The 19,403-nt window shown below is 51.2% G+C and overlaps 10 protein-coding genes across 10 annotated transcripts; 7 read left to right on the top strand and 3 right to left on the bottom strand.

Annotated features, from left to right (window-relative positions):
* Positions 1 to 194: 194 nt before the first annotated feature.
* On the top strand, positions 195 to 880 carry DACRYDRAFT_53801 (MFS general substrate transporter; the record flags this gene model as incomplete). Its single annotated transcript, XM_040775203.1, has 2 exons — positions 195 to 671; positions 716 to 880. The coding sequence occupies 2 exons, from the start codon at positions 195 to 197 to the stop codon at positions 878 to 880; spliced, it is 642 nt and encodes a 213-aa protein (XP_040627929.1).
* A 556-nt stretch (positions 881 to 1,436) lies between these two features.
* DACRYDRAFT_53554 (uncharacterized protein) lies at positions 1,437 to 2,009 on the top strand (the record flags this gene model as incomplete). Its single annotated transcript, XM_040775183.1, has 2 exons — positions 1,437 to 1,596; positions 1,648 to 2,009. Coding segments are annotated over 2 exons (522 nt in total), but the record flags the coding sequence as incomplete, so codon positions are not given.
* Positions 2,010 to 4,174: 2,165 nt separating this feature from the next.
* On the top strand, positions 4,175 to 6,030 carry DACRYDRAFT_67801 (MFS general substrate transporter). The gene is made up of 11 exons (XM_040775860.1): positions 4,175 to 4,298; positions 4,350 to 4,379; positions 4,430 to 4,640; positions 4,689 to 4,842; positions 4,893 to 5,111; positions 5,163 to 5,171; positions 5,224 to 5,285; positions 5,335 to 5,508; positions 5,563 to 5,577; positions 5,628 to 5,813; positions 5,864 to 6,030. The coding sequence occupies exons 1-11, from the start codon at positions 4,255 to 4,257 to the stop codon at positions 5,942 to 5,944; spliced, it is 1,185 nt and encodes a 394-aa protein (XP_040627931.1). The 5' UTR covers positions 4,175 to 4,254; the 3' UTR covers positions 5,945 to 6,030.
* A 536-nt stretch (positions 6,031 to 6,566) lies between these two features.
* Positions 6,567 to 6,793, bottom strand: DACRYDRAFT_108367 (uncharacterized protein; the record flags this gene model as incomplete). The annotated part of the gene is made up of 2 exons (XM_040768639.1): positions 6,567 to 6,603; positions 6,660 to 6,793. 2 exons carry the CDS (start codon positions 6,791 to 6,793, stop codon positions 6,567 to 6,569), a joined length of 171 nt encoding a protein of 56 aa, XP_040627932.1.
* A 551-nt stretch (positions 6,794 to 7,344) lies between these two features.
* On the top strand, positions 7,345 to 9,735 carry DACRYDRAFT_22845 (MFS general substrate transporter). The gene is made up of 9 exons (XM_040772978.1): positions 7,345 to 8,133; positions 8,180 to 8,544; positions 8,600 to 8,818; positions 8,869 to 8,877; positions 8,928 to 8,992; positions 9,040 to 9,209; positions 9,264 to 9,286; positions 9,335 to 9,516; positions 9,563 to 9,735. Exons 1-9 carry the CDS (start codon positions 7,880 to 7,882, stop codon positions 9,638 to 9,640), a joined length of 1,365 nt encoding a protein of 454 aa, XP_040627933.1. The 5' UTR covers positions 7,345 to 7,879; the 3' UTR covers positions 9,641 to 9,735.
* Positions 9,736 to 10,033: 298 nt separating this feature from the next.
* On the top strand, positions 10,034 to 11,288 carry DACRYDRAFT_116871 (uncharacterized protein; the record flags this gene model as incomplete). Its single annotated transcript, XM_040770277.1, has 5 exons — positions 10,034 to 10,315; positions 10,362 to 10,522; positions 10,574 to 11,062; positions 11,112 to 11,160; positions 11,209 to 11,288. The coding sequence occupies exons 1-5, from the start codon at positions 10,057 to 10,059 to the stop codon at positions 11,286 to 11,288; spliced, it is 1,038 nt and encodes a 345-aa protein (XP_040627934.1). The 5' UTR covers positions 10,034 to 10,056.
* Positions 11,289 to 11,319: 31 nt separating this feature from the next.
* On the bottom strand, positions 11,320 to 13,394 carry DACRYDRAFT_116872 (MFS general substrate transporter; the record flags this gene model as incomplete). Its single annotated transcript, XM_040770278.1, has 12 exons — positions 11,320 to 11,533; positions 11,588 to 11,711; positions 11,759 to 11,816; positions 11,869 to 12,026; positions 12,081 to 12,115; positions 12,170 to 12,231; positions 12,288 to 12,296; positions 12,347 to 12,582; positions 12,631 to 12,767; positions 12,816 to 13,056; positions 13,115 to 13,151; positions 13,205 to 13,394. 12 exons carry the CDS (start codon positions 13,392 to 13,394, stop codon positions 11,453 to 11,455), a joined length of 1,368 nt encoding a protein of 455 aa, XP_040627935.1. The 3' UTR covers positions 11,320 to 11,452.
* Positions 13,395 to 13,464: 70 nt separating this feature from the next.
* DACRYDRAFT_22847 (Translin) lies at positions 13,465 to 15,017 on the bottom strand. The gene is made up of 6 exons (XM_040772979.1): positions 14,876 to 15,017; positions 14,585 to 14,823; positions 14,420 to 14,537; positions 14,225 to 14,372; positions 14,090 to 14,173; positions 13,465 to 14,027 (listed from the first exon to the last, which is right to left on the bottom strand). Exons 1-6 carry the CDS (start codon positions 14,960 to 14,962, stop codon positions 13,876 to 13,878), a joined length of 828 nt encoding a protein of 275 aa, XP_040627936.1. The 5' UTR covers positions 14,963 to 15,017; the 3' UTR covers positions 13,465 to 13,875.
* Positions 15,018 to 15,141: 124 nt separating this feature from the next.
* On the top strand, positions 15,142 to 16,158 carry DACRYDRAFT_22848 (uncharacterized protein). Its single transcript, XM_040772980.1, has 6 exons — positions 15,142 to 15,190; positions 15,243 to 15,359; positions 15,412 to 15,459; positions 15,512 to 15,801; positions 15,861 to 15,941; positions 16,011 to 16,158. The coding sequence occupies exons 2-6, from the start codon at positions 15,254 to 15,256 to the stop codon at positions 16,065 to 16,067; spliced, it is 582 nt and encodes a 193-aa protein (XP_040627937.1). The 5' UTR covers positions 15,142 to 15,190; positions 15,243 to 15,253; the 3' UTR covers positions 16,068 to 16,158.
* A 472-nt stretch (positions 16,159 to 16,630) lies between these two features.
* Positions 16,631 to 19,309, top strand: DACRYDRAFT_22850 (malate dehydrogenase). Its single transcript, XM_040772981.1, has 12 exons — positions 16,631 to 16,759; positions 16,824 to 16,953; positions 17,004 to 17,087; positions 17,147 to 17,233; positions 17,283 to 17,408; positions 17,457 to 17,623; positions 17,682 to 17,738; positions 17,789 to 17,830; positions 17,884 to 18,015; positions 18,068 to 18,144; positions 18,197 to 18,676; positions 18,726 to 19,309. The coding sequence occupies exons 1-12, from the start codon at positions 16,734 to 16,736 to the stop codon at positions 19,181 to 19,183; spliced, it is 1,866 nt and encodes a 621-aa protein (XP_040627938.1). The 5' UTR covers positions 16,631 to 16,733; the 3' UTR covers positions 19,184 to 19,309.
* The last annotated feature ends 94 nt before the right edge of the window (positions 19,310 to 19,403 follow it).

A 19,403-nucleotide genomic window follows, 5' to 3' on the forward strand; every position in this document is an offset into this window, starting at 1 on the left:
AATGCACCCAGGGATAAAGTTCAACGCGTCATGCCGATTAGGTCATCTTTTACGGACGGAGAAACGTTCGCGTCACGCGTCTCCAACTTTAGGCGTCGACCTCCATCTGACCACCGACACTGGGTGCATGATAATGGAACGACCTATTACTTTGTGCATGACCGCTGATTGTTTTCGTTTCCCTCTCTTCTAGGATGGCTGAGGCAGTCATCGCGGAAGCCTTTGCTTATGAACTCAACGAAGACGACACTATCGTGGAGGTGGTGGAACCTGCGCCGCTCGGCTCATTACCCAACAACACCCAGGCTACTGATGTTGAGGAATTTAAGTCCGAAACGGAGCCTCATCCACATATTCATATACCTGATGGTGGTCTACCAGCATGGTTGACTGTTGTCGGTGCTTGGTTCATATCGGCCATCTGCTATGTTTACGTCAACGCATATGGCGTCTACCAAGCGTACTATGTCCAGACTTTGTTGCCTTCGTACTCACCAAGCGCTATCTCGTGGATCGGGTCTTTGCCAGCTTATCTTTTGTTTGCGGTTGGTATCATAACTGGTCCGATGTTTGACCGGGGATACTTTCGCCATCTAATTATTGGAGGAAGCATCTTATATATTGGATGCCTGTTCGCACAAGCAGAAGCCAAGGAGGATGCCTACTGTCAGGTATTCAATCTCGAATACCGTGAATATGTCTGATGGTCACTCAGATATTCTTAAGTCAAGGTCTTGGACAAGGTTTGGCTCAGGGCATAATCTATCTCCCATCAGTTGCTGTGATGTCCCATCATTTCCGAAGACGACGAGCGTTTGCGATGGGTCTTGCTGTATCCGGATCTTCGACTGGAGGCATCCTCTTCCCAAGTACGCATTAACTATTTTGTATGAGATGATATTACTGATGATTAGTCATGATCAACAATTTGATTGTCAAGAAAAAGTTCCCGTGGGCCGTTCGCGCCTGCGGCTTGTTCGTTCTCGGCGCTACCGTGGTCGCGAACCTTCTCATGAAGCCACGAGACGTTCCGCATCATAAGAACACGTCTGCATCGAACCCACTTAAGCTCCTACGAGACTTGCCCTATGTAATCTGCATTGCATGCACGTTCTATATTTCTCTTGGACAATGTACGTATCTGATCGTGGGAGTTCGTTCCATATGCATACTGATAGTCGGGCAGTCTTTGTTTGTAAGTCGCGGAAGTTGGGTATAGCGACATTTATCTTAAGCGTCGCAGTCTTCTATATTCAGCTCTTCAGCATAACTCGTGGATTGAACGGAACATTTTCATTCTATACAGTATGCAGGTCTGTTTACATCCCTAACTAGTCTATCTGACTCCGATATGCAGATATCCTTCATCAACGGTGCATCTGTTATCGGGCGGTCAGTCCAACATGGTCCAATCAGTGTCTTAGCTAACGTGGCACAGAACTCTGCCAAATTTAGTTGCAGATAAAGTCGGAATATTCCCTGTGTTCATCCCCTGTTTGATCATAGCTGGTGCAATCGTGTTCGCCATGTTTGCCATCAGCAGCATACCGGCAGTGGTGATATTCTGTCTGTTGTACGGGTTCTTCTCTGGAGCTTGTGCGTGCGGTTGCTTGCGGTTCTACCAGTCTGCTGACTACGTAATGATAGACATCAGCCTGCTCGGACCGATGTTCGCCGCGATGGCAGATCATCCTTCGGAGATGGGCGCACGAATGGGCTTTGCTTTCGCCCTTGTAGGCGTAGCGGCACTGATTGGAACACCGATCGATGGTGCGCTGGTGGGCAGCGGCCCCGAATATGAGTGGTGGAAAGCAATTGTATTTAGTGCGGTAGGTTATGTAAGAGCGACACATCTTATCGTAGCTTACCATGCTCTTATCAGATTGTCATGCTGGTCGGATGCGCATTTGGGATCGTTGGAAGTATCATGCTCGCGAAGAAGCGGGGAAACGATGGGTCTGACATACGGCAGCTATCTCATGATGTTGAAATCCAACATTTTCCACTAAACATGCATCAACTCTGCACGCGTGCTCGTGAATGCGTCGCCTCCTGTTCACCAAGTGGGGACTTGATGCCAGCTGGCCATCGCGTACCCTCCTTAATCATGGTCGTCCACGCGGCGATTCATCGAATTCTAGGCGTCTTTATTCTGTGCACATGGCTCAGTACGACGATTCGTCAAGCCAGGCCCTTATATGGATGTGCGTCTAAGCTGTTCGACAACCGCATTTGTACTATGGCTCATATAGGTCCCAAATTGTTTGGTATCTGTGGATCCAACAGTTCCACTATTTCGAAATGCTCTGATGTGAAAGGAACTTACGAAACTCCACTGATCTACTTAAGGAGGACCTGCGATCATACCACGATCTGAGCCGCTCACTCCTACCATGCGTCTTGCCTTCACTTGTGCACTGCTTTCTACGCTTATAGGACATGTCAGTGCTCTGGATCCCAATCGATACCTTGGGCGAGGCGTCATCCAGCAAAGAGCGTATGCCAGCAACCTTACCCGATTGCAGAAAATTCAAAACATGTACGCATGGGAGGGGTTCGTATACGATACCCAGGTGTGTTGTTCATCCGAATGCCTCAATGGCTCATCTGATATGGTCATCAGTCTTGTCCCGGTCTTGCTGAAATGGTAGGCGACTTCACCCGCATGAAGTATATGGGAGCACGCAATGTGATTACCTTCGAGTTTTGCGGTACCGGTGCCGACCCTACCTATTATGACAGTGGGTGATGGAGTCCAATTGGGATCGGCAGTTTACAATTCACCCGGGCCTTTAGCTATCATCCAAGCGGCCGCATATGCCGGAATTAACATCATCCCTTTGGTCTGGACGCTGCCTATCCATTACGCGGGGCAAAACTATACCGCCGAGGATACGTTCGCTATCAAGAGCGTTCCGCGAATATACGCCTTAACAGAGGTACGCCACGCCAAAGGTGTGCCTGGTCATACCCTATGCTCAACCTGTCGTAGGCTGTCATTCGCAACCCGGATCCAGTGCTTGCAGTCGCCCTGGGTGATGAAGTAAGTGAGTATATACTCTAAAAGCTGGGCGTTAACTTCCATGAACAGCCATTATATGACGATGATGCCGGATCCTCCGACGCACTTGCCTCATACATTCTCGGCATGAAGGCATCCTTCCAAGCTGCTGGACTGGACATCCCGGTCTCCATATCCGACATGGCGATTGGCTGGCAACAATCCGGGAACATCACTTCGGTGCAGAATGCGGTCGATTTCTTCATGATAAACAATTTGGTGTATTACAACAACAACTCAGTCTGGGGAGGGGACCAGGTAACTTGGTCCAACTTCTTGGATGTCATGGATTACTTTGCATCGCTGGCAGAGGGCCGCCCCATACTCGTGACCCAGGTATTACGTTACCAGTGGCGGATTTAGTGTTGCAGTGCTGATTTGTCATTAGACGGGTTGGCCCAGCAACGAAAACACATGGCCATCAAATAGCACAAACGTACAAGCCAACGTCCCCTCCGAAGCGGCATATTGGAACTTGCTGGATTATCACTGCGATGACTATTTTAAGCCGAATAACATTGGGTGGATGTGGAGGAGTTGGAAAGACGACATTGATGGGTGGGGGGCACTCTTTGTGAATGGGACAGCCAAGTTCTCCGTTGAGGCTAGGATTACCTGTTGATGGGGACGTAAACGTGGATTCCAAATGATTCCCAAGACGGAGTATCATGTCACAAGTGGAACAAAAGTTTCGTACCCACGCATTCATGGGCGCGTTCCGACACCGTCGCGGAAAGACCCTGATACTTTGCTGACAAGCGCAGGTTTAATAGAATCGCGGTTGTGAGCCAACATGGGATAATCTCGTCCGATAATGGGGTTTACAGAGGACGGCATTGCCTTTCCCATGGGTGACTCCACAGCCCGGTGGGTGTGCACTTTATAAAAGGCGTACAGAGCCAGCCACTACCCCTTCACTTCTGGTATTTATCATCCTTCTCGCTTCCTTTTAAAAGATGGCTTCACGGGGCGTCCTCGAAGTTGGCCAAACCAGCGCTGTCCGAGTATCGGAAACCAGCACTATCGTGGACTTTCCCGTTCCTCAAGCACCTGCTGATGTCGAAACCAGCACTGTCGTAGATTTCGCTGCTCCTCAAGAGCCTGCCGGTGTCGAGAAAAAGGAAGCTGCAACAGAAGCTGCTGCTCCACCGGCCGCTGCTCATGCTCGAAAGGATGGAGGATGGGATGCGTGGATGACTGTCGCGGGTTCATGGTTCATCTCATCCATATGCTTTGGGTACGTCCCTCGTTCACGTTCATTTAAGGTGAAACTAAGCGCTGTCAACAGATATGTCAACGCTTTTGGGGTCTATCAAACGTACGTTATGCTGGTTATCGGAAGCACTATACGAGCTAACCTGTAGCCAGGTACTACGTCGAAACATTGCTACCCTCATATTCGGCTTCTTCGATTGCATGGATCGGTTCATTACAAACATACTTCCTATTCGCCATGGGATTGGTTACTGGACCGCTTTTCGATCATGGGTATTTCTGGCATATGATGATTGTGGGGAGTGTGCTGTATGTCGGGACGCTTTTCGCGCAAGCACAAGTGCAGAAGGACTCGTATTATCAGGTATGTTTTGCACTCATTGTATCGGGACTTCCTTTCATCACTCTGTAGGTCTTCCTCAGTCAGGCCGTAGGACAAGGGATTGCCATGGGAATCATCTTCCTTCCCTCAATGGCGGTGATTGGCCATCATTTCCAGAAGCGCCGTGCCTTGGCCATGGGTTTGACCGTGACCGGTTCCTCAGTAGGAGGCATAATCTTCCCAAGTACGTACTTCGCCGTTCATTCAACGATATGCATTAATTGAGCGTTACAGTTCTTGTCAACAATGTTTTCAACGACCGCGGCTATGTCTGGGGTGTCCGGGCAGTGGGATTCTTTGTCCTCGGCGCATGTGTGCTGGGTAACCTGCTGATGCGGCCGCGCTATCCCCCGCGTCACACCAAGCCGCCGACACCGAGTATTTTCAAGCTGCTCCGTGATCCTCCCTATGTGGTCTCGATTGGTGGTCTGTTCTTGACTGCGCTTGGACTGTGTGAGTTTTCTATCCACTGAACTTCGGCTCATGCTGACTGATGTTTTTAAGTCTTTGTTAGTAAGTGTCTTCTTGGACTGATTCTTCCCGGATCCGTTTGACCGTTCACTAGTCTTCTACATCCAGTTATATACACTGACCCAGGGCATCTCCGAAAACCTCTCTTTCTACACTGTATGTCTCCTCCGCACTGCGAATAATACCTCCCTGACGCCTTGATCAGCTCGCAATCCTTAACGCAGCCTCGGTCGTTGGCCGAACCCTGCCAAATATTTTGGCAGACAGATTCGGGATCCTGCAAGTAATGATACCGACTGTTTTCCTAAGTGGTGCAATCGTATTTGCAATGTTTGGGGTGAAGAGCGTTGGTGCGGTGGTTATCTTCTGTATAATGTACGTCGGGGTAGTACATTCAACGTACGGGAAGCTTACAGATTTGTTTTATAGTTACGGTTTTTCCTCTGGAGCATGTAAGTCACCTCGGATCAATACCGCGTCGTTTGTCTGATTATTTCCGCAGTCGTCAGCCTCCTCGCTCCCCTGATGGCCGCCTTGTCAGATCACTTCTGGGAGATGGGAATGCGCATGGGCTTCGCATTCTCGTTGATCGGCATTGCGGCTCTGATCGGCACTCCGATCGACGGTGCCCTCATAGGCAACGGACCGGTGTTTGACTGGTGGAAGGCAGAAATATTCAGTGGGGTATGCAACCCTAAGTATCGGATAGAACTGGGACTGATATCCTGTTTCAGATTGTCATGCTCGCTGGGTGTGCCTTGCTTGTAGTTGCAGGATACTTGCTGGCCAAGAAGAGAGGGCTGCACTTTCCTTGAAGGAATCGTTGACCATAGACATGGTTAAATGTCCACTGTGTAAACGGATAGGGATACTGTACGGCATCGAATAATGCACTTGTTTCAGTACGGATCATGGTGTGATTGCTTCATGAGCGTGGGAAGGAACACAGATCGATTTGGAAGATGGACGTGAAAGCAAGAAGAGTTGATTTAGCCGAACCTTACCTTTTGTTGGCACCCTTCCAGTGGCAACGCTCTCTCTCTCATTCCTCCCCCCCCCTCTCCCCCCCCACGGTTATTTGCTTGCATTGCACCTGCCGTTCAACCTTCGTAGCAGCGAGTTACGGAATATGTCACGTGATGTGGAAGTGGGCTCGCTTCGGTGTTCGCGCATCACCTCGTATCTCCGGGAATCAATCCATAGACCGTTCGGAGGCAAGAAGCCTAGACCCGACGATCAAATCCAAATCGTGAAGCGAAACAGGTTTCGGCAACGGTGTACGAAACCTGTTACAAAACTGGGCTATTGGTTTAAGCTTGAGGGACTGTACATTATCTTTTGAGAAGCCGCCCCGATTTTTATGGAACTGGCGTAGGGTTTGTTCTGATGATATGAACTGATTGTTGATGCTACCATGCGGGTGATGATGATGCGAGATCAGAACTCAGGTGTGAGCGCCTCGTTGTTGGCGAGGCTGCTGGGTGTAATCGTGTGAAAAGCGGTGTTGAGCGGCAAAGAAGGACCGCAGACGCACTGGCAGCGGCAGCAACATAACGATCCACCGAAGACCCAGCCCAGCCAAGCCTGGGTCGGGCGTGTGGAAGCTTGCAGACGCGAGGCTCGGGGGATGGCTTGCTGATTGGGACAAGGACGAGGAAGTCCATGGAGAAAGAAGGAAGTTGTCCAGACTGGTGGGTCACGGACGATTGGCCGGAGACTCCAGCTCGTCGAGACCATAGGCATAGAGAAACACGGACGAGCTACTCGATGGCTCGACAGGCATAGTCACGCATAACAGCGGTACTATGTCCGGTCTCTTTTTTCGGGACCAGTTGCAAGGATTGTTGGGGGGTCAAAACAGGTGAAGAAGCACCTTTTTGCGTCCGCTCAGCCAATCACAGGTTTCAAATCGTGCTTCTCGAAAGGTTGGTTTAAACCTCCTTTTTTAATCCAAAAAAGGGAGGCGCAAAACGCGGTGATTGCCGGCAGCAAGAACCAGCAGTTTAACTCGGCACGGAAATCGGCGGCCGATAGCATCGCACGGAAAAGCTTTTGTTATCGATACAACGGAGAAATTCTCCGTTCTGCCGTCTTTGACGCCTTCATGCGCGTGCTAATCACGTGGATCAGGGTTTGGGTCTGATGTAACAACGGAACGTTGTTGATCCCCTCGGTGTTGGACGCTCTGTGAGGACGCCGGCCTTCTCTCAAGTGGCTTGATACGCAGTGCAGGACGAATGGACAACGTTGAGGTGGAGTGAATAGGACGAGGTAGACACAAGGTGAGTGCCAGCGGCGACATCGGCCCCTTTTGGGCACTCGTCCATCAGGGCCAAGTGTACAGCCATTCAGTTATACAAAGCTTCGCAACTTTATTTGAGTACGGCAATCATCCGACCTGGCTGCGACGTACAACCGACCCATCAGACGAACAGAGGTCCTCACAGCCGGTTTGTAGGAAATCCACCGCATTTGCGTCATCGGGCCCCTTGGCTCGTATCAGCGGATCACCAGCTGCATGTTGACGCAGGAATTTTCACCTTGGGTAACGGCAGATCGTATCCTCACAAGTGGTACGGCAGCAAGAAATCATGACCGTGGCACGTGCGATGCCGTGGATAGACCAAGATGGATATTTGCACCGGTTACAAGGACACCGGTTAACGATGACATAAAGCCTAGAGATTAATCCTTTGGAGGACAAACCCATCAGATCCCCTTTCTTTCCCCCATCTCCCTGCACACAATCAATGACGATCGTTTCACTGGCAGGAAAGCAGAGCGATGAGGAGATCTCCTACGACATGGAGACACTGGCAGAGGTCATAGCGCCCGCGGCTGCGGAGCGCATGGAGGAAGCTAAAGCAGGAATTGTTCCTGAGAAGCACGACCACGAGCACCATATTCCTGAGGGAGGTGTCAAGGCTTGGATGACCGTGGCGGGAGCATGGTGGATCTCCTCTATTTGCTTTGGATACGCCAACGCCTTTGGAGTATACCAAACGTAAGTTCTTCATACCAGCATTATGATCTTCACTAAAGAGGCGCAGATATTATGTCACAGAGCTCCTCCCTTCCTACTCGACCTCGGCGATCTCATGGATCGGTTCCCTCCAGGCCTTCTTCCTGTACTCGACAGCTATTGTTGCAGGGCCGATGTTCGACCGTGGCTACTGCCGACACATGCTCGTCGCAGGGAGCGTCCTCTTCGTCGGGTGCTTGTTCGCCCAAGCACAGGCACAGCGAGATGCGTACTATCAGATCTTCCTTAGCCAGGGGCTAGGACAGGGGATGGCTATGGGCATGCTCTACCTCCCGGGCATGGCCGTCGTGCTGCAGCACTTCAAGAAGAACAGTGCTGTGGCGATCGGTATCGCCTTCACTGGATCCTCAATCGGCGGTATCGTCTTCCCGAGTGTGTACCACGCGATGGCTCAATGTTTCAACCAATGACTGACGCATATATCTAGTCATGATCAACAATATCTTCAACGACGTAGGCTACGTGTGGGGTGTCCGCGCAGCAGGATTTTATGTCCTCGGCGCGACCGTATTCGCCAATCTGCTCATCAGGCCTCAATATGCTCCAAAGCACACCCAGCAACCTGCACCTAACATCGCTACCTTCCTCAAGGACCCGCCGTACATCTGCGCAGTGGCGGGCGCAGCATGTGTCGCTTTTGGTCTTTGTGAGTAGCTGGGTTGTACATATATGCGCTGTCCCTGACTTCTTGGCCAGTCTTCGTCTGTCAGTATCACCGGTACAGAGAGGGAACGCAGAACTAACTCAAAGATCAGATTTCTACATCCAGCTATACACCCTTACCCGGGGCGGCATCTCCCAGAACTTCTCGTTCTATACCGTGCGTCCTCTTTCCCACCCCCAATTCCTCATCTGACCCGGGTACAGCTCGCGATCGTCAACGGTGCATCTATCTTCGGTCGTACGATCCCCAATATATTCGCGGACAAGATCGGGATTACGAAGGTGCTGATGCCCATGAGTTTCCTCTCCGGAGCGCTCGTGTTCGTTATGTTTGGACTGCATAACGTAGGCGGGATCACCATTTTCTGTATTCTGTAAGGATATGCGCATATATCTACCAAGAGTGATGCTGACCCATTTCAATCTAGATACGGCTTTATCACCGGAGCCTGTGCGTCAATTTCTCTCTCCCTGCTACTCTCGCTAATTCAACCCCAAGACGTATCCATGTCCGGTCCTTTCTTCGCAGCCATGGCAGACCACATGGGAGAAATGGGTGCCCGCATGGGTCTCGCCCTCGCCCTCGTCGGCATCGCGGCGCTAGTCGGTACACCGATCGACGGTGCCCTTCTCGGCAACGGGCCTGAGTACAGCTGGTCCAGAGCAATCGTCTTCACTTCTGTAACTTCATCTATTGATCTGTGAAACGCATCTGACCTTCGGGCAGGTGATGATGATTGGCGGAACGTGTATCATGACCGTGGGCGCGTGGCTGCTGGCTAAGAAGAGGGGCAAGTGGGTGTAATTACTTGGATGGTAATGGAGAAAAAGACCGCAACGGTCTCGGTTGTAGCCTTATTTTATTTGCAATTCATGTGGTACCTGTCGCGGACAATCCAATAAGTAATCATGCATTTACTGATCAGAGGGTGATGCGATCAAAACGAAACATGATGATGAGAGGGAACAGAAGACTTGTTTGCATCATTTGATGGTTCGACTAATTTTCATCGCTGTCTTTTGAAACGGCTTGCTTTTGCATATTTTCAATCAATGATTGTATATGATAAATGTTTGTAATGACTCTATCAGGTGCAAATGCTGGTGACAAACAACGTGTTCGTTACGGAATGAAAACCTCCGCCCGCATTGCACATCTTCAAGTTTAGTCTATTCGCCAACGCACTCAATTCCGCACCTCCGAGCGCCTCGCACAGCAACATGAACACATTAAGAACAGTACAGCGCCTGCGTCTGACCGTTCGCGTTCACCTCAAGTCACAAACTCGGTTCTATGCAACGCATAGAGATGCTTACCCGACGTCGACCCCACCACCTACTGGCACTCCGTCGCTGCTTTCCCAGCTCCCATCAAGGTCAGACACGAGCAACGTCGGACCGTTTGCGCTGCAGCTGGATAGGAGCCCTGCAAGTTCAGAGGATACAAAGCCGTGGTCGCAGTTGAATGCTGCTCAAAGGGGTGCGTATGAACAAGGATAATTTCTCTCAAAGCTTAGTTGAGACAGTGAGGCGCACGACCGCGAGGACGACAAACTTCAGTGTCATCATTGCCGGCGCAGGACTGAGTGCTATCATCGTATATGCGCTTGCGACCGAGCTTTTTGCACGAAACTCGCCGACAGTGCTGTATGGCGAAATCTGCGAGAAGCTGAAGGCATCCTCTCTCGTGAGCCTTCGACGTCTATTGTGCTGCGTATACGTTAACTTCCAGTATTAGATCACATCCCAACTCCATCCTCCCCTCATATTCCACAACAACCCCCCGTCCCTCCACGTACCGCGACATCGTGGTCGGCAAGTACCGGCTCAGATCGTCGTCGACTCTGCAGGGCGAGAGCACCTCATCTTCCGGTTCTGGGTCGAAGGCAAGGGTTCGCGACCGACGTTGGCATCTGAACCGCCAGACGATCCTGAGGATCCACTGTGGGATCGAGCGCTAAAACACGCACGGAAGTTTTCGGTGAAAGTAGCAGACCAGTCACGGAGGGCATTCGCTTTCTTAGTGGGAGAACCGCTCCCTGCTGCTCCGACGACGCCGAAGACTCTTCCAGCGCCTGCCGAGCCGGTGACGGAGGAGAAGAAACCGAGCGGGTGGGGTATTGCGGGAATGTTTAGCGGGATAAGAGGGAATATGGGTGGGAAGAAGAAGGCTGCACAAGCACTCGAACTGGATTTCGAGGGTGAGGTACATGTCGATATGATCAAGGTGCGTCTTTCCGCACGGCATCCGTCGGAACATACTGAATGATAATCAGAACGAACGGGGTGACTTCGTCTATCAACATCTATTCGTGGACATTCCCAGTGAGTACTCCAATTCTTCTACGTGTTTTCAATTGACATCCCGTCCAGGCACACGGTCTGCCAGGGCAAGACGGATCTACATCGAGGGTACGCCGAAGAGCGGGCAACAACAGATAATATGGCAGTAGGGAAAGCACATCGAATTGAATTATAATGGTCCGTTTGGTCGTCTTGTGCTATACCAGTATACCAGGTTGTCTGCTGCTCGATCAATCCAAGTGTATTGCGAAGACAAATATTTGCTAGATTGCATCTCAAGCGCATAGATCACTTGGTCTGTCGAGTTCGGTATCTACACCCAGCGTTTCTGTCTCTTTTGCTGGAAAAGGTAACGTGTTAACGTCATCAGGCATGCTCCAGTCAGCAGTGTGGTCTGGCAGATCGCTCAGCAATCAATATCGCTGCATTCACGCGGGCTTTTGCTCACCCCGCTGAAAACGATTGCTTTCCACCAGCTGTAGTTAGGGCCACTGCCGATCAACGCTCCGTTGATTGGGGTGCCGGTGAGGCCGGCGACGCCCATAACAAAGAAGGCGAGACCCATGCGAATTCTGCTTGTGGTCAACAATGTCTTCCCCAAAATGTTATGTGGTCTTACCCGACTTCTGCCATACTATCGGCCATCACGGCCAGCATGGGTGCAAACAGGCTGAAAACTGCGCGCGACGTCAGGTCGTTCCCGTTGCCCTACACAAACCCATCACGCACCTGCCCCGGAGAACACACCGTACAAGACGGAGAATGCGATCAAGCTTCCTTGGTCCTTGATACCGAACAAAGCGAATATCAGAGCTGCGCTGACGAACTGGCTTGGTATTTGACAAGTGATCGGTCCGAACCGATCAGCGAATACGTTTGGCACTACTCTGAATCAGGGGACATCAGTCGCGTAGACCAGCATAGATAATGGTGACACTGACCGACCGAGGATGGAGCCGGCGTTCGTGATGGCGATCTGCACATGATCGTAAGAAAACATGCCTCGAGCCTGATAAATTGGGAGTTTTACCGTATAAAGCGCAATAGTCTGGTCAATTCCATGAGAGGTAGCGTACAACTCCAGGTAAAAGACTAAAAAAAGAGATCAGTCATGGTACTGGGCACCATGGGGAAATGCGAATGCCAACATGGGAAGACTGTTGACAAATTGATTAGCCAGATTTAGAGATGTTGCGGATACACTCACAGAGGCCCCAACCGCTGCAGAGCGCGGAAAGCATGCTGAAGGTGTACACGCGGTCTTGCAGAAGTTTAAGAATGCTCGGTTTTGCCATTTTCTTATGCGCCGGATTATAGTGAGGTCGCATCAAGAGGTTGGCGAGGGCTAGCAGTCCAAGGAGAAGAAATCCGGCAGCACGAACACCCCACCTGAAGCCGTTCTTCTGGAAGATGTTGTTTACGAGAATAGGAAATATAACACCCCTTGAAAACGTTAGCCGTTGTCCTCTTCAAATGGGAGAAAGAGCTTACCCCAATGCCGAGCCTGTGAATACGATCCCGATTACCAGTGCTCTTTTCTTCGCAAAATGGTGCGCAAGTACGGCCACTGAAGGTAGGTACATGAGGCCCATAGCCAAGCCTTGTCCAACTCCTTGGGATAAGAAATACTATATAGCATCATCAGTATAGAGCCCTAGAAGAGGTCCCAAACTTACTTGGTAATACTGGCCCGGTTGGGCAGCGCTCAGAGCAAAGCAGCATCCGATGTGCAACACACTACCGACCAGCATAGTTGCTCGGAATTTGTGAGCGTCAAATAGCCTGCCTGACACAATGCTCATAGAAAAGAGAAGGAAGATTTGTATGCCCCCGATCCATGCGATCTCGGAGGCTGAGTAGTTGGGCAGGAGGTCTTCGACGTAAAATGCTTGGAAAACACCGAAGCTTGCCATATACCTGTGTGGTAAGACTCTTGTGAGCTAGTTGTAGACAACTAAATATAAATCTTGCTCACCCAAACGTTGCGATCATGACCAGCCATGAACCCAGCACTGTTCTCACATCGATCGGAACTCATGATGGGGATGTCACGTGACGAGCGCACCTGTTGACCATGCCTTCAGCCCTCCGTCTGGTATGACATGTACGGTTTGCACGACTCCAAGATCCTCTTTTCCGGGATCAAGTATTATTTGTGGTCCGCTTTCTAAATCATTGGATTCGGCACCAATCAACGTGTTGGTTCGGGATACGCCAATGGCTTCCCGAGATGATGGTTTCTCGTGGTCGGACATTGGGAAACTTCAAGTATGATGGAACTGAGCTTGGGGGGCGTCTTGGGGACGTTAGAAAGGAGGTCTGTAGTCTTGAGTTTTTCTCATCGCGCCTTTTATCACAGCGAATTCCATAATTTATCCCTAACGATAGAGAAGGCAATTGCCTTAGTCAGCCGATTGTGAGCGACGGCATCAAATGGCTTTTGGCTGAGTAAGCCCGTTCCCTCCAAATTAAGCGGCTGATAGATCTCGGCGAAAGATTAATGACGTAAGTTTCGTCTTGTGCTGAGAACCGCAAGGAAGAGCAGCGTTTGACACTCCCAGTCTCCCAGATCTGGCTGACGGGCTTTCCCATTCAGGTTGCTCGGTCGCGGTCCGTCCGTGGAGCAGAGTTGTTACATTTGCACATTGTGGGATGTTGACACAGAATATTCGGAGTAAAGCGAGAAGAAAATTGCACGGTCCCAGGTTCGGGGATCACAGTAAACTCGGGGCTCCTTCACTCGTCATGATCATCTCCTTGGTTCGTGCGACCGCTGCTGTCCCAGCCATGATCCCGACTAGAGCCAGACACATATTCACTAACGAGTTGGTCCAGCCGTTCGGGTGAAGCCGCATATTCCCTTTCGCGGATGGCCATAGCATATGTGGCTGACATGACAAAGTGAGTCTTCATGGATTCACGGAATGGAACACAATCCGCCAGTACTGACCATCTTCCATCTTGCGTAATGAGCTTGTGGTGGCTTTCTGCTTTTGATCCAATCCCTTTATTTGCGGTGCGAAAGCTTCGAATTCTGCCTCGCTGGTCAACATACGATTTAAGTTGGAGATACGACTTCGCCCACTTGCTCGACAGTCCCGAACGAAGTCACATACAACACGCGCTCGTATTCTCCCTCCAGGCGTGGTAATGGCGGATATGGCGTACCGCATCAGTTCGCCCGTCAGATCGGAGATTCCAAGGAGGTAATCAGAGGGTGGCAAGGGGAAATACTGTCTGGAATGAGATTGGCAAACTCTAAAACACGACACCTACTTACTGGTATACCAGAGTCATCAGAGAGATAAGCTTGGATATCCGCATAGTGGACGAGAGCGTTATGTTCCAAGTAGTATGCAAATCCATATGCCTCGATGAACTCTTGCAATCCAGGTGCACTGCAGTCGGTCAGTACGAATGCCCCGGTAGTCACATCCATTCCCACATAGACCGCTGGTACTTCCAAAATTCATTCCCTCTCAGGTATTCTCGTGCGTTCTCTAACATACTCTTGATTTGTTTCAGGCACTCATATCCCTGCTTCGCAGCAACGAGACTCTGCTCTCGCTCGATGCCAGGCGTGTTGGACGGGTCGCTCATCAGTCGATGAAGCATGAAGATGCATTTCTTCGATAGGGCAGTAATGTCTCGGGAGAGCTTCACCAGGACTTCCCTTCTGTCGTACTAAGTGAAACGATTAACATGGACGCGACAGCGCACGAGAACGGGCGCATACAAATTCGTCGAGCACTTCTCTGTGGCCGTTGAAGGCCTCCATGATCATCTCTCTAGAAGATGAGCTTGGGTGCACAGCAGCTGCCATATTAAATGTTCTAGGTATAGCAGGATGGGTTCCAAGCAAGAGTTGCAAATAGACCCAATGGGATGGTCAAGCTGAGAAGCGCCCGAGGGGTCCAGTCAGAAGCGCGCATCCTCATTCATCACCGATTGCTTCCGCCCAACTTCACCTGAACAACGCGCCCGCCTCACGTCTGTCGTGCGACCTCCTTTCTCCTGTTACAGTATCCCTTCATAACCTAGGCCTGTTCTAGTGCGTCTCTCATCGAACACTATGACTGTCACAGTATTGATTAAATCTCCAGAAGTTGACAAGATGGTCCTCTACTCGCGGACACACATGGTCTCATGGGCGCTGTTGAAGGAACTCATTTGTGTTGAGTCGTTCTACACGTTGTCATGGGGCACACTTTTCGGAATGAGTACGCGTAATCCTCTTCTGTCTGAGCTAACGTGACTGAGACGTCTCGTTAGCTATATGGGTGACACTCATTGGTAACTCCCTGGCTGTGAAAGCAGTCCGTGAGTGGGCTTCAGTTGCATTTCCCGCCACTCGCTCACGATATTTACCCAGCTCGCGAGCCCTACCGGAGGCTGACGGCCAAGTGGTTCCCTACATACTTTGGCCTCACAAGTGCCCTCGGAACGGTCATGCTCGGCACATACTCGTACACGCACCCCGACACCATCGGATACATGTTCATCAAGCCCCTCACACCGGACGCGCTACAGGGTTGGGTGCTTACCCTCCTGACAGTCACGAACGCGGTCCAATTCTTCTATATCGGGCCTAGAACGGAGAAGGTCATGTTCACCCGTGCAGCAAAGGAACGCGCTGAAGGAAAGGCATTCAGCGATCCAACCGTGAGTGATGTACATCATACTTCCGTGGAGATTATCTGATCAGTCACTTCTTCTAATAGGCCTCGGACGAACTGCAAGCGCTTTCGGAAGAGTTCTTCAAGCTGCATGGATACAGCATGGTGTTGAACACCGTCTCCATCGTAAGTGCAACCGAATGTTCCGCGTCGTTCCCGATGATTGATTGATCCGTATCCGTCTACGCGGTTCAGGCTGCATTGCTCTTCCACGGGCTCTGGATCGGAACGTTTGGAGCAGCTGGGTACTGATGAAAGCATGTAAGAGGAGAGCATCTATTGCTACGAATTCGATACGACGATTCCTTGTATGAACAAAGAAATGGTTTCAATGAGCTAAATGGACCCTGGACGGCATGATGCCGTATCTGGATACTTACCCCGGCTCCGGGATATCCACCTCCACCAAAAAGCTTGAGGGGGTATCGGGCGCCCCCTTATTGAGAGAGCCTCGGTCGCCGTCGTGATGGTTTGCCCTGGCGACTGAGACACGTCTGGAAACTGTCCCTGCGAACGGCGAGGATGCCCATTTAGTTGATTGTGTCGGCCTCGGTGGACTGATGTTCTGTGGATAAATGATCAGCACTGCCCAATTCATCGATTGAGCTAAGCGTGCGTCCGGCATCGTGCAGCGCACAGGGGGAATTCCGCAGAGAGAGATATGGAAAGACGGAGAAAGAGGGACAGAGCCACGAAGTCGCGAACGGCACCGCGTCATGGGCGGTCCCTTCCAGAGTGTCAAAAGGTGCGACTCAGACTCCACCAAGGGGGTAAAAACACACGTAGCCTTTGCCTGCTAAACATAATCCGTCCCCATCACAATCGCTTCTCTCTCTTTCCACTTGATCAACACTCAATTTGTCCTTCTTCTATACCCCCCCAGCTTGGCTATCTGTCCTTTCCATTCTCCGTCTTAGAATGATCCGCGGGCTTGGCAAACTCAGGTACATTTTTTTTCGTCTCGCGGAACGTGCCTGGCTCATCAATCGCCCAATCATGAAATTTTAGAGAGTCGACTGCGAGACGTCTCGCGCGATGTGTATCAAGTGAGAGTGCAACCTCAGAGACGAAGAACCTCGTACCGGCTCAGACAAATCTGAGGGGAGAGTCTCTTCTGAACAATCCTCGGTTGAATAAGGTGAGCATCCGCCATCTCACTTCCAGGTGCATACACTCACCGTGGTGCAGGGTGCAGCCTTCAGTCGTGAGGAACGTGCGATCTTCGGTCTCGAAGGTTTCCTCCCGTACGACGTGCACACGATCGAGCAGCAGGCCAGCTCGCTTTCCTCGACCGGGCGTCTTCCCTATCCCGCTTACTCGCAGGCCAACAGGTCCAGCGAGTTCTCTCGCAGATTGACAAGCAGAACACACCTCTGCTAAAACATGTCTTCCTCGCCTCCCTTCGCGACCAAAACCAGGTGCGAACCTGTTCCCCGAGAGGGACTATATATTAACTGTTTTACGTAGGTTCTGTTCTATCGTGTTATGCAGGAACACCTGAAGGACTTCCTCGGCATCCTTTACACACCCACTGCAGGGGAGGCTATCCAGAGTTATTCCCGTCTATTCCGACGTGCATCTGGTTGCTTTATTGTGCGTAATCACTGTATCATGTCCGAGCAATGTCTGACACGCAAACAGAGCTTTCCAAATGCGGACGGTATGCGCGCACAGCTCGAAGCGCACGTCGATGCCATCGATAACAAGCCCGATGTGAACGACGCCGCGCCAGGACCCATAGACCTCGTCGTCGTAACAGACTCAGAGTCCATTCTGGGTATCGGAGACCAAGGTGTTGGCGGTGTAACGTGCGTACATGTACATAATGTATACCGCATATATGCGTGCTGATTTTCACCCTTACAGCATCTCAACGAGCAAGTCTGCGCTGTACACACTGGGTGCTGGCTTCAACCCGAATCGGTGCGTGCCGGACCGATCACGCGGCACAGGACCCATCTGACAGCATACAGCTTGCTTCCTGTTGTTCTGGATGTCGGAACAGACCGCTACGAGTGCGCTATGTAATAATAGCAGACTGCCAGGCGGCTGATCATTCTCTGTGTAGGCTATTCTCAGATCCCCTATATATGGGATGGAAGCACACACGTGTCAGGGGCGAGCCGTATAATCAGTTTGTGCATAAATTTATCAAGAATTGCTCTGAGCTGTTCCCTGGTGCTCTGATCCACTTCGAGGAGTGGGTTGAACTTCTATATTACCATCTTCTCTCAGTCTAACATTCTCCGTAGCTTCGGCCCCAATAATGCATATCGCCTCCTGGAGAAGTACCGCGACAAGGTACCGTGCTTCAATGACGATATTCAGGGTATGCTTCCTGCTTCTCGAATATTTGAGCCGTCCCTGACGGTTGAGAATAGGCACCGGTGCCGTCGCCTTGGCCGCTCTGATCTCAGCAGGCATCATTACCAAGACGAAATTGTCACAGCAGCGCATCGTGCTTTACGGATGCGGCAGTGCCGGCCTCGGTATCGTCAACCAAATCAGGGACGGTATGATGATGCTAGACGGCGTTACCAAGGAGGCAGCATCTCGCCAGTTCTGGTGCGTAGACAGGAACGGTCTGCTCCTGCAATCAATGGGCCCCAACCTTCGCCCGGGCCAGATGGAATACGCTCGCCCAGATCATGAGGTGTACGACTGGCCACACGAAGTCGAGGAGCAGGACGCTCTCCGGCTTATTGATGTCATTCGTGCGGTGAAGCCTACCGTCCTGATCGGAACTTCCACCCATGCCCGTGGCTTTACGGAGCAGATCGTTCGCGAAATGGCTCATTACGTCGAGAGGCCGATCATCTTCCCCTTGAGCAACCCCACGAGTTTGTGTGAACTGGATCCTCGTAAGCGCTCCTGCATTTGATCTCCTTAATTAAGCTCACTGGACATCAGTGGATGCGATGCACTGGACCGACTACCGTGCCCTAGTCGCAACGGGCAGTCCTTTCCCTCCTGTTCCCATGTCGGACGGCCGCCTGCTGAAGACAGCTGAGGCGAACAATGCACTGTGCTTCCCCGCCCTCGGCCTAGGCACGGTCATATCCCGTTCGCGTACCATGTCGCCGGGGATGATCATGGCCGGTGTGCATGCGCTTGCCCAGCTCTCGCCCGTACACGATAACCCCGATTCACCTGGCTCGCTCCTGCCCGACCTCACCGACGTCCGCCGCGTCAGTGTCAAGGTCGCTGCGGCCGTGTTGATGAAAGCGATCGAGGAGGGCCATTCGCACAAGGAGTTCAACTTTGAAAGCGAGGAAGACGTAGAAGAATATATCAAAAGGCGCATGTGGGACCCGGTGTACAGGCCCATCGAGCCCGCAGACGGTGAGGAGCGCCGTGTCTCCTGGTAGGTCAGACCGTGAGAGTGGGGAGTGGTGAATTTCTTGAATTTGACAGTCTTTCATGCAAAACATCTACTCATTTTGGTAGGACATATTGTATTTGTGTACACAAGAAGTCACTCTTTACTAATTGCTGTTTCCTGACGGTGAATATAATGTTGTCCTTTCATCACGTCCGATGCATCAAGCCTCAGCATATACCCACGGTTATTTCGAATGCAATCTTTTC

The sequence above is a fragment of the Dacryopinax primogenitus genome (genome assembly GCF_000292625.1).
Source record: "Dacryopinax primogenitus strain DJM-731 SS1 chromosome Unknown DACRYscaffold_11, whole genome shotgun sequence".
Taxonomy (NCBI): Eukaryota; Fungi; Basidiomycota; class Dacrymycetes; order Dacrymycetales; family Dacrymycetaceae; genus Dacryopinax; species Dacryopinax primogenitus.

Excerpts from the sequence above, each read along its gene's own strand:
- DACRYDRAFT_22848 (XM_040772980.1), top strand. The coding sequence starts at position 15,254 with ATGGTCCTCTACTCGCGGACACACATGGTCTCATGGGCGCTGTTGAAG. Across the intron at positions 15,460-15,511 it reads CCTGGCTGTGAAAGCAGTCC|CTCGCGAGCCCTACCGGAGG; the intron begins GTGAGTGGGCTT and ends ATATTTACCCAG. Across the intron at positions 15,942-16,010 it reads TGTTGAACACCGTCTCCATC|GCTGCATTGCTCTTCCACGG; the intron begins GTAAGTGCAACC and ends TACGCGGTTCAG.
- DACRYDRAFT_67801 (XM_040775860.1), top strand. The coding sequence starts at position 4,255 with ATGACTGTCGCGGGTTCATGGTTCATCTCATCCATATGCTTTGG. Across the intron at positions 4,843-4,892 it reads AGGAGGCATAATCTTCCCAA|TTCTTGTCAACAATGTTTTC; the intron begins GTACGTACTTCG and ends TGAGCGTTACAG. Across the intron at positions 5,814-5,863 it reads AGGCAGAAATATTCAGTGGG|ATTGTCATGCTCGCTGGGTG; the intron begins GTATGCAACCCT and ends ATCCTGTTTCAG.
- DACRYDRAFT_22847 (XM_040772979.1), bottom strand. The coding sequence starts at position 14,962 with ATGGCAGCTGCTGTGCACCCAAGCTCATCTTCTAGAGAGATGATCATG. Across the intron at positions 14,174-14,224 it reads CGTTCGGGACTGTCGAGCAA|AATTCGAAGCTTTCGCACCG; the intron begins GTGGGCGAAGTC and ends CCAGCGAGGCAG. Across the intron at positions 14,028-14,089 it reads ATTACGCAAGATGGAAGATG|CCACATATGCTATGGCCATC; the intron begins GTCAGTACTGGC and ends TTGTCATGTCAG.
- DACRYDRAFT_22850 (XM_040772981.1), top strand. The coding sequence starts at position 16,734 with ATGATCCGCGGGCTTGGCAAACTCAG. Across the intron at positions 17,739-17,788 it reads GCTGGCTTCAACCCGAATCG|CTTGCTTCCTGTTGTTCTGG; the intron begins GTGCGTGCCGGA and ends GACAGCATACAG. Across the intron at positions 18,677-18,725 it reads TTTGTGTGAACTGGATCCTC|TGGATGCGATGCACTGGACC; the intron begins GTAAGCGCTCCT and ends ACTGGACATCAG.
- DACRYDRAFT_22845 (XM_040772978.1), top strand. The coding sequence starts at position 7,880 with ATGACGATCGTTTCACTGGCAGGAAAGCAGAGCGATGAGGAGATCTCC. Across the intron at positions 8,134-8,179 it reads GCCTTTGGAGTATACCAAAC|ATATTATGTCACAGAGCTCC; the intron begins GTAAGTTCTTCA and ends AAAGAGGCGCAG. Across the intron at positions 9,517-9,562 it reads GAGCAATCGTCTTCACTTCT|GTGATGATGATTGGCGGAAC; the intron begins GTAACTTCATCT and ends ACCTTCGGGCAG.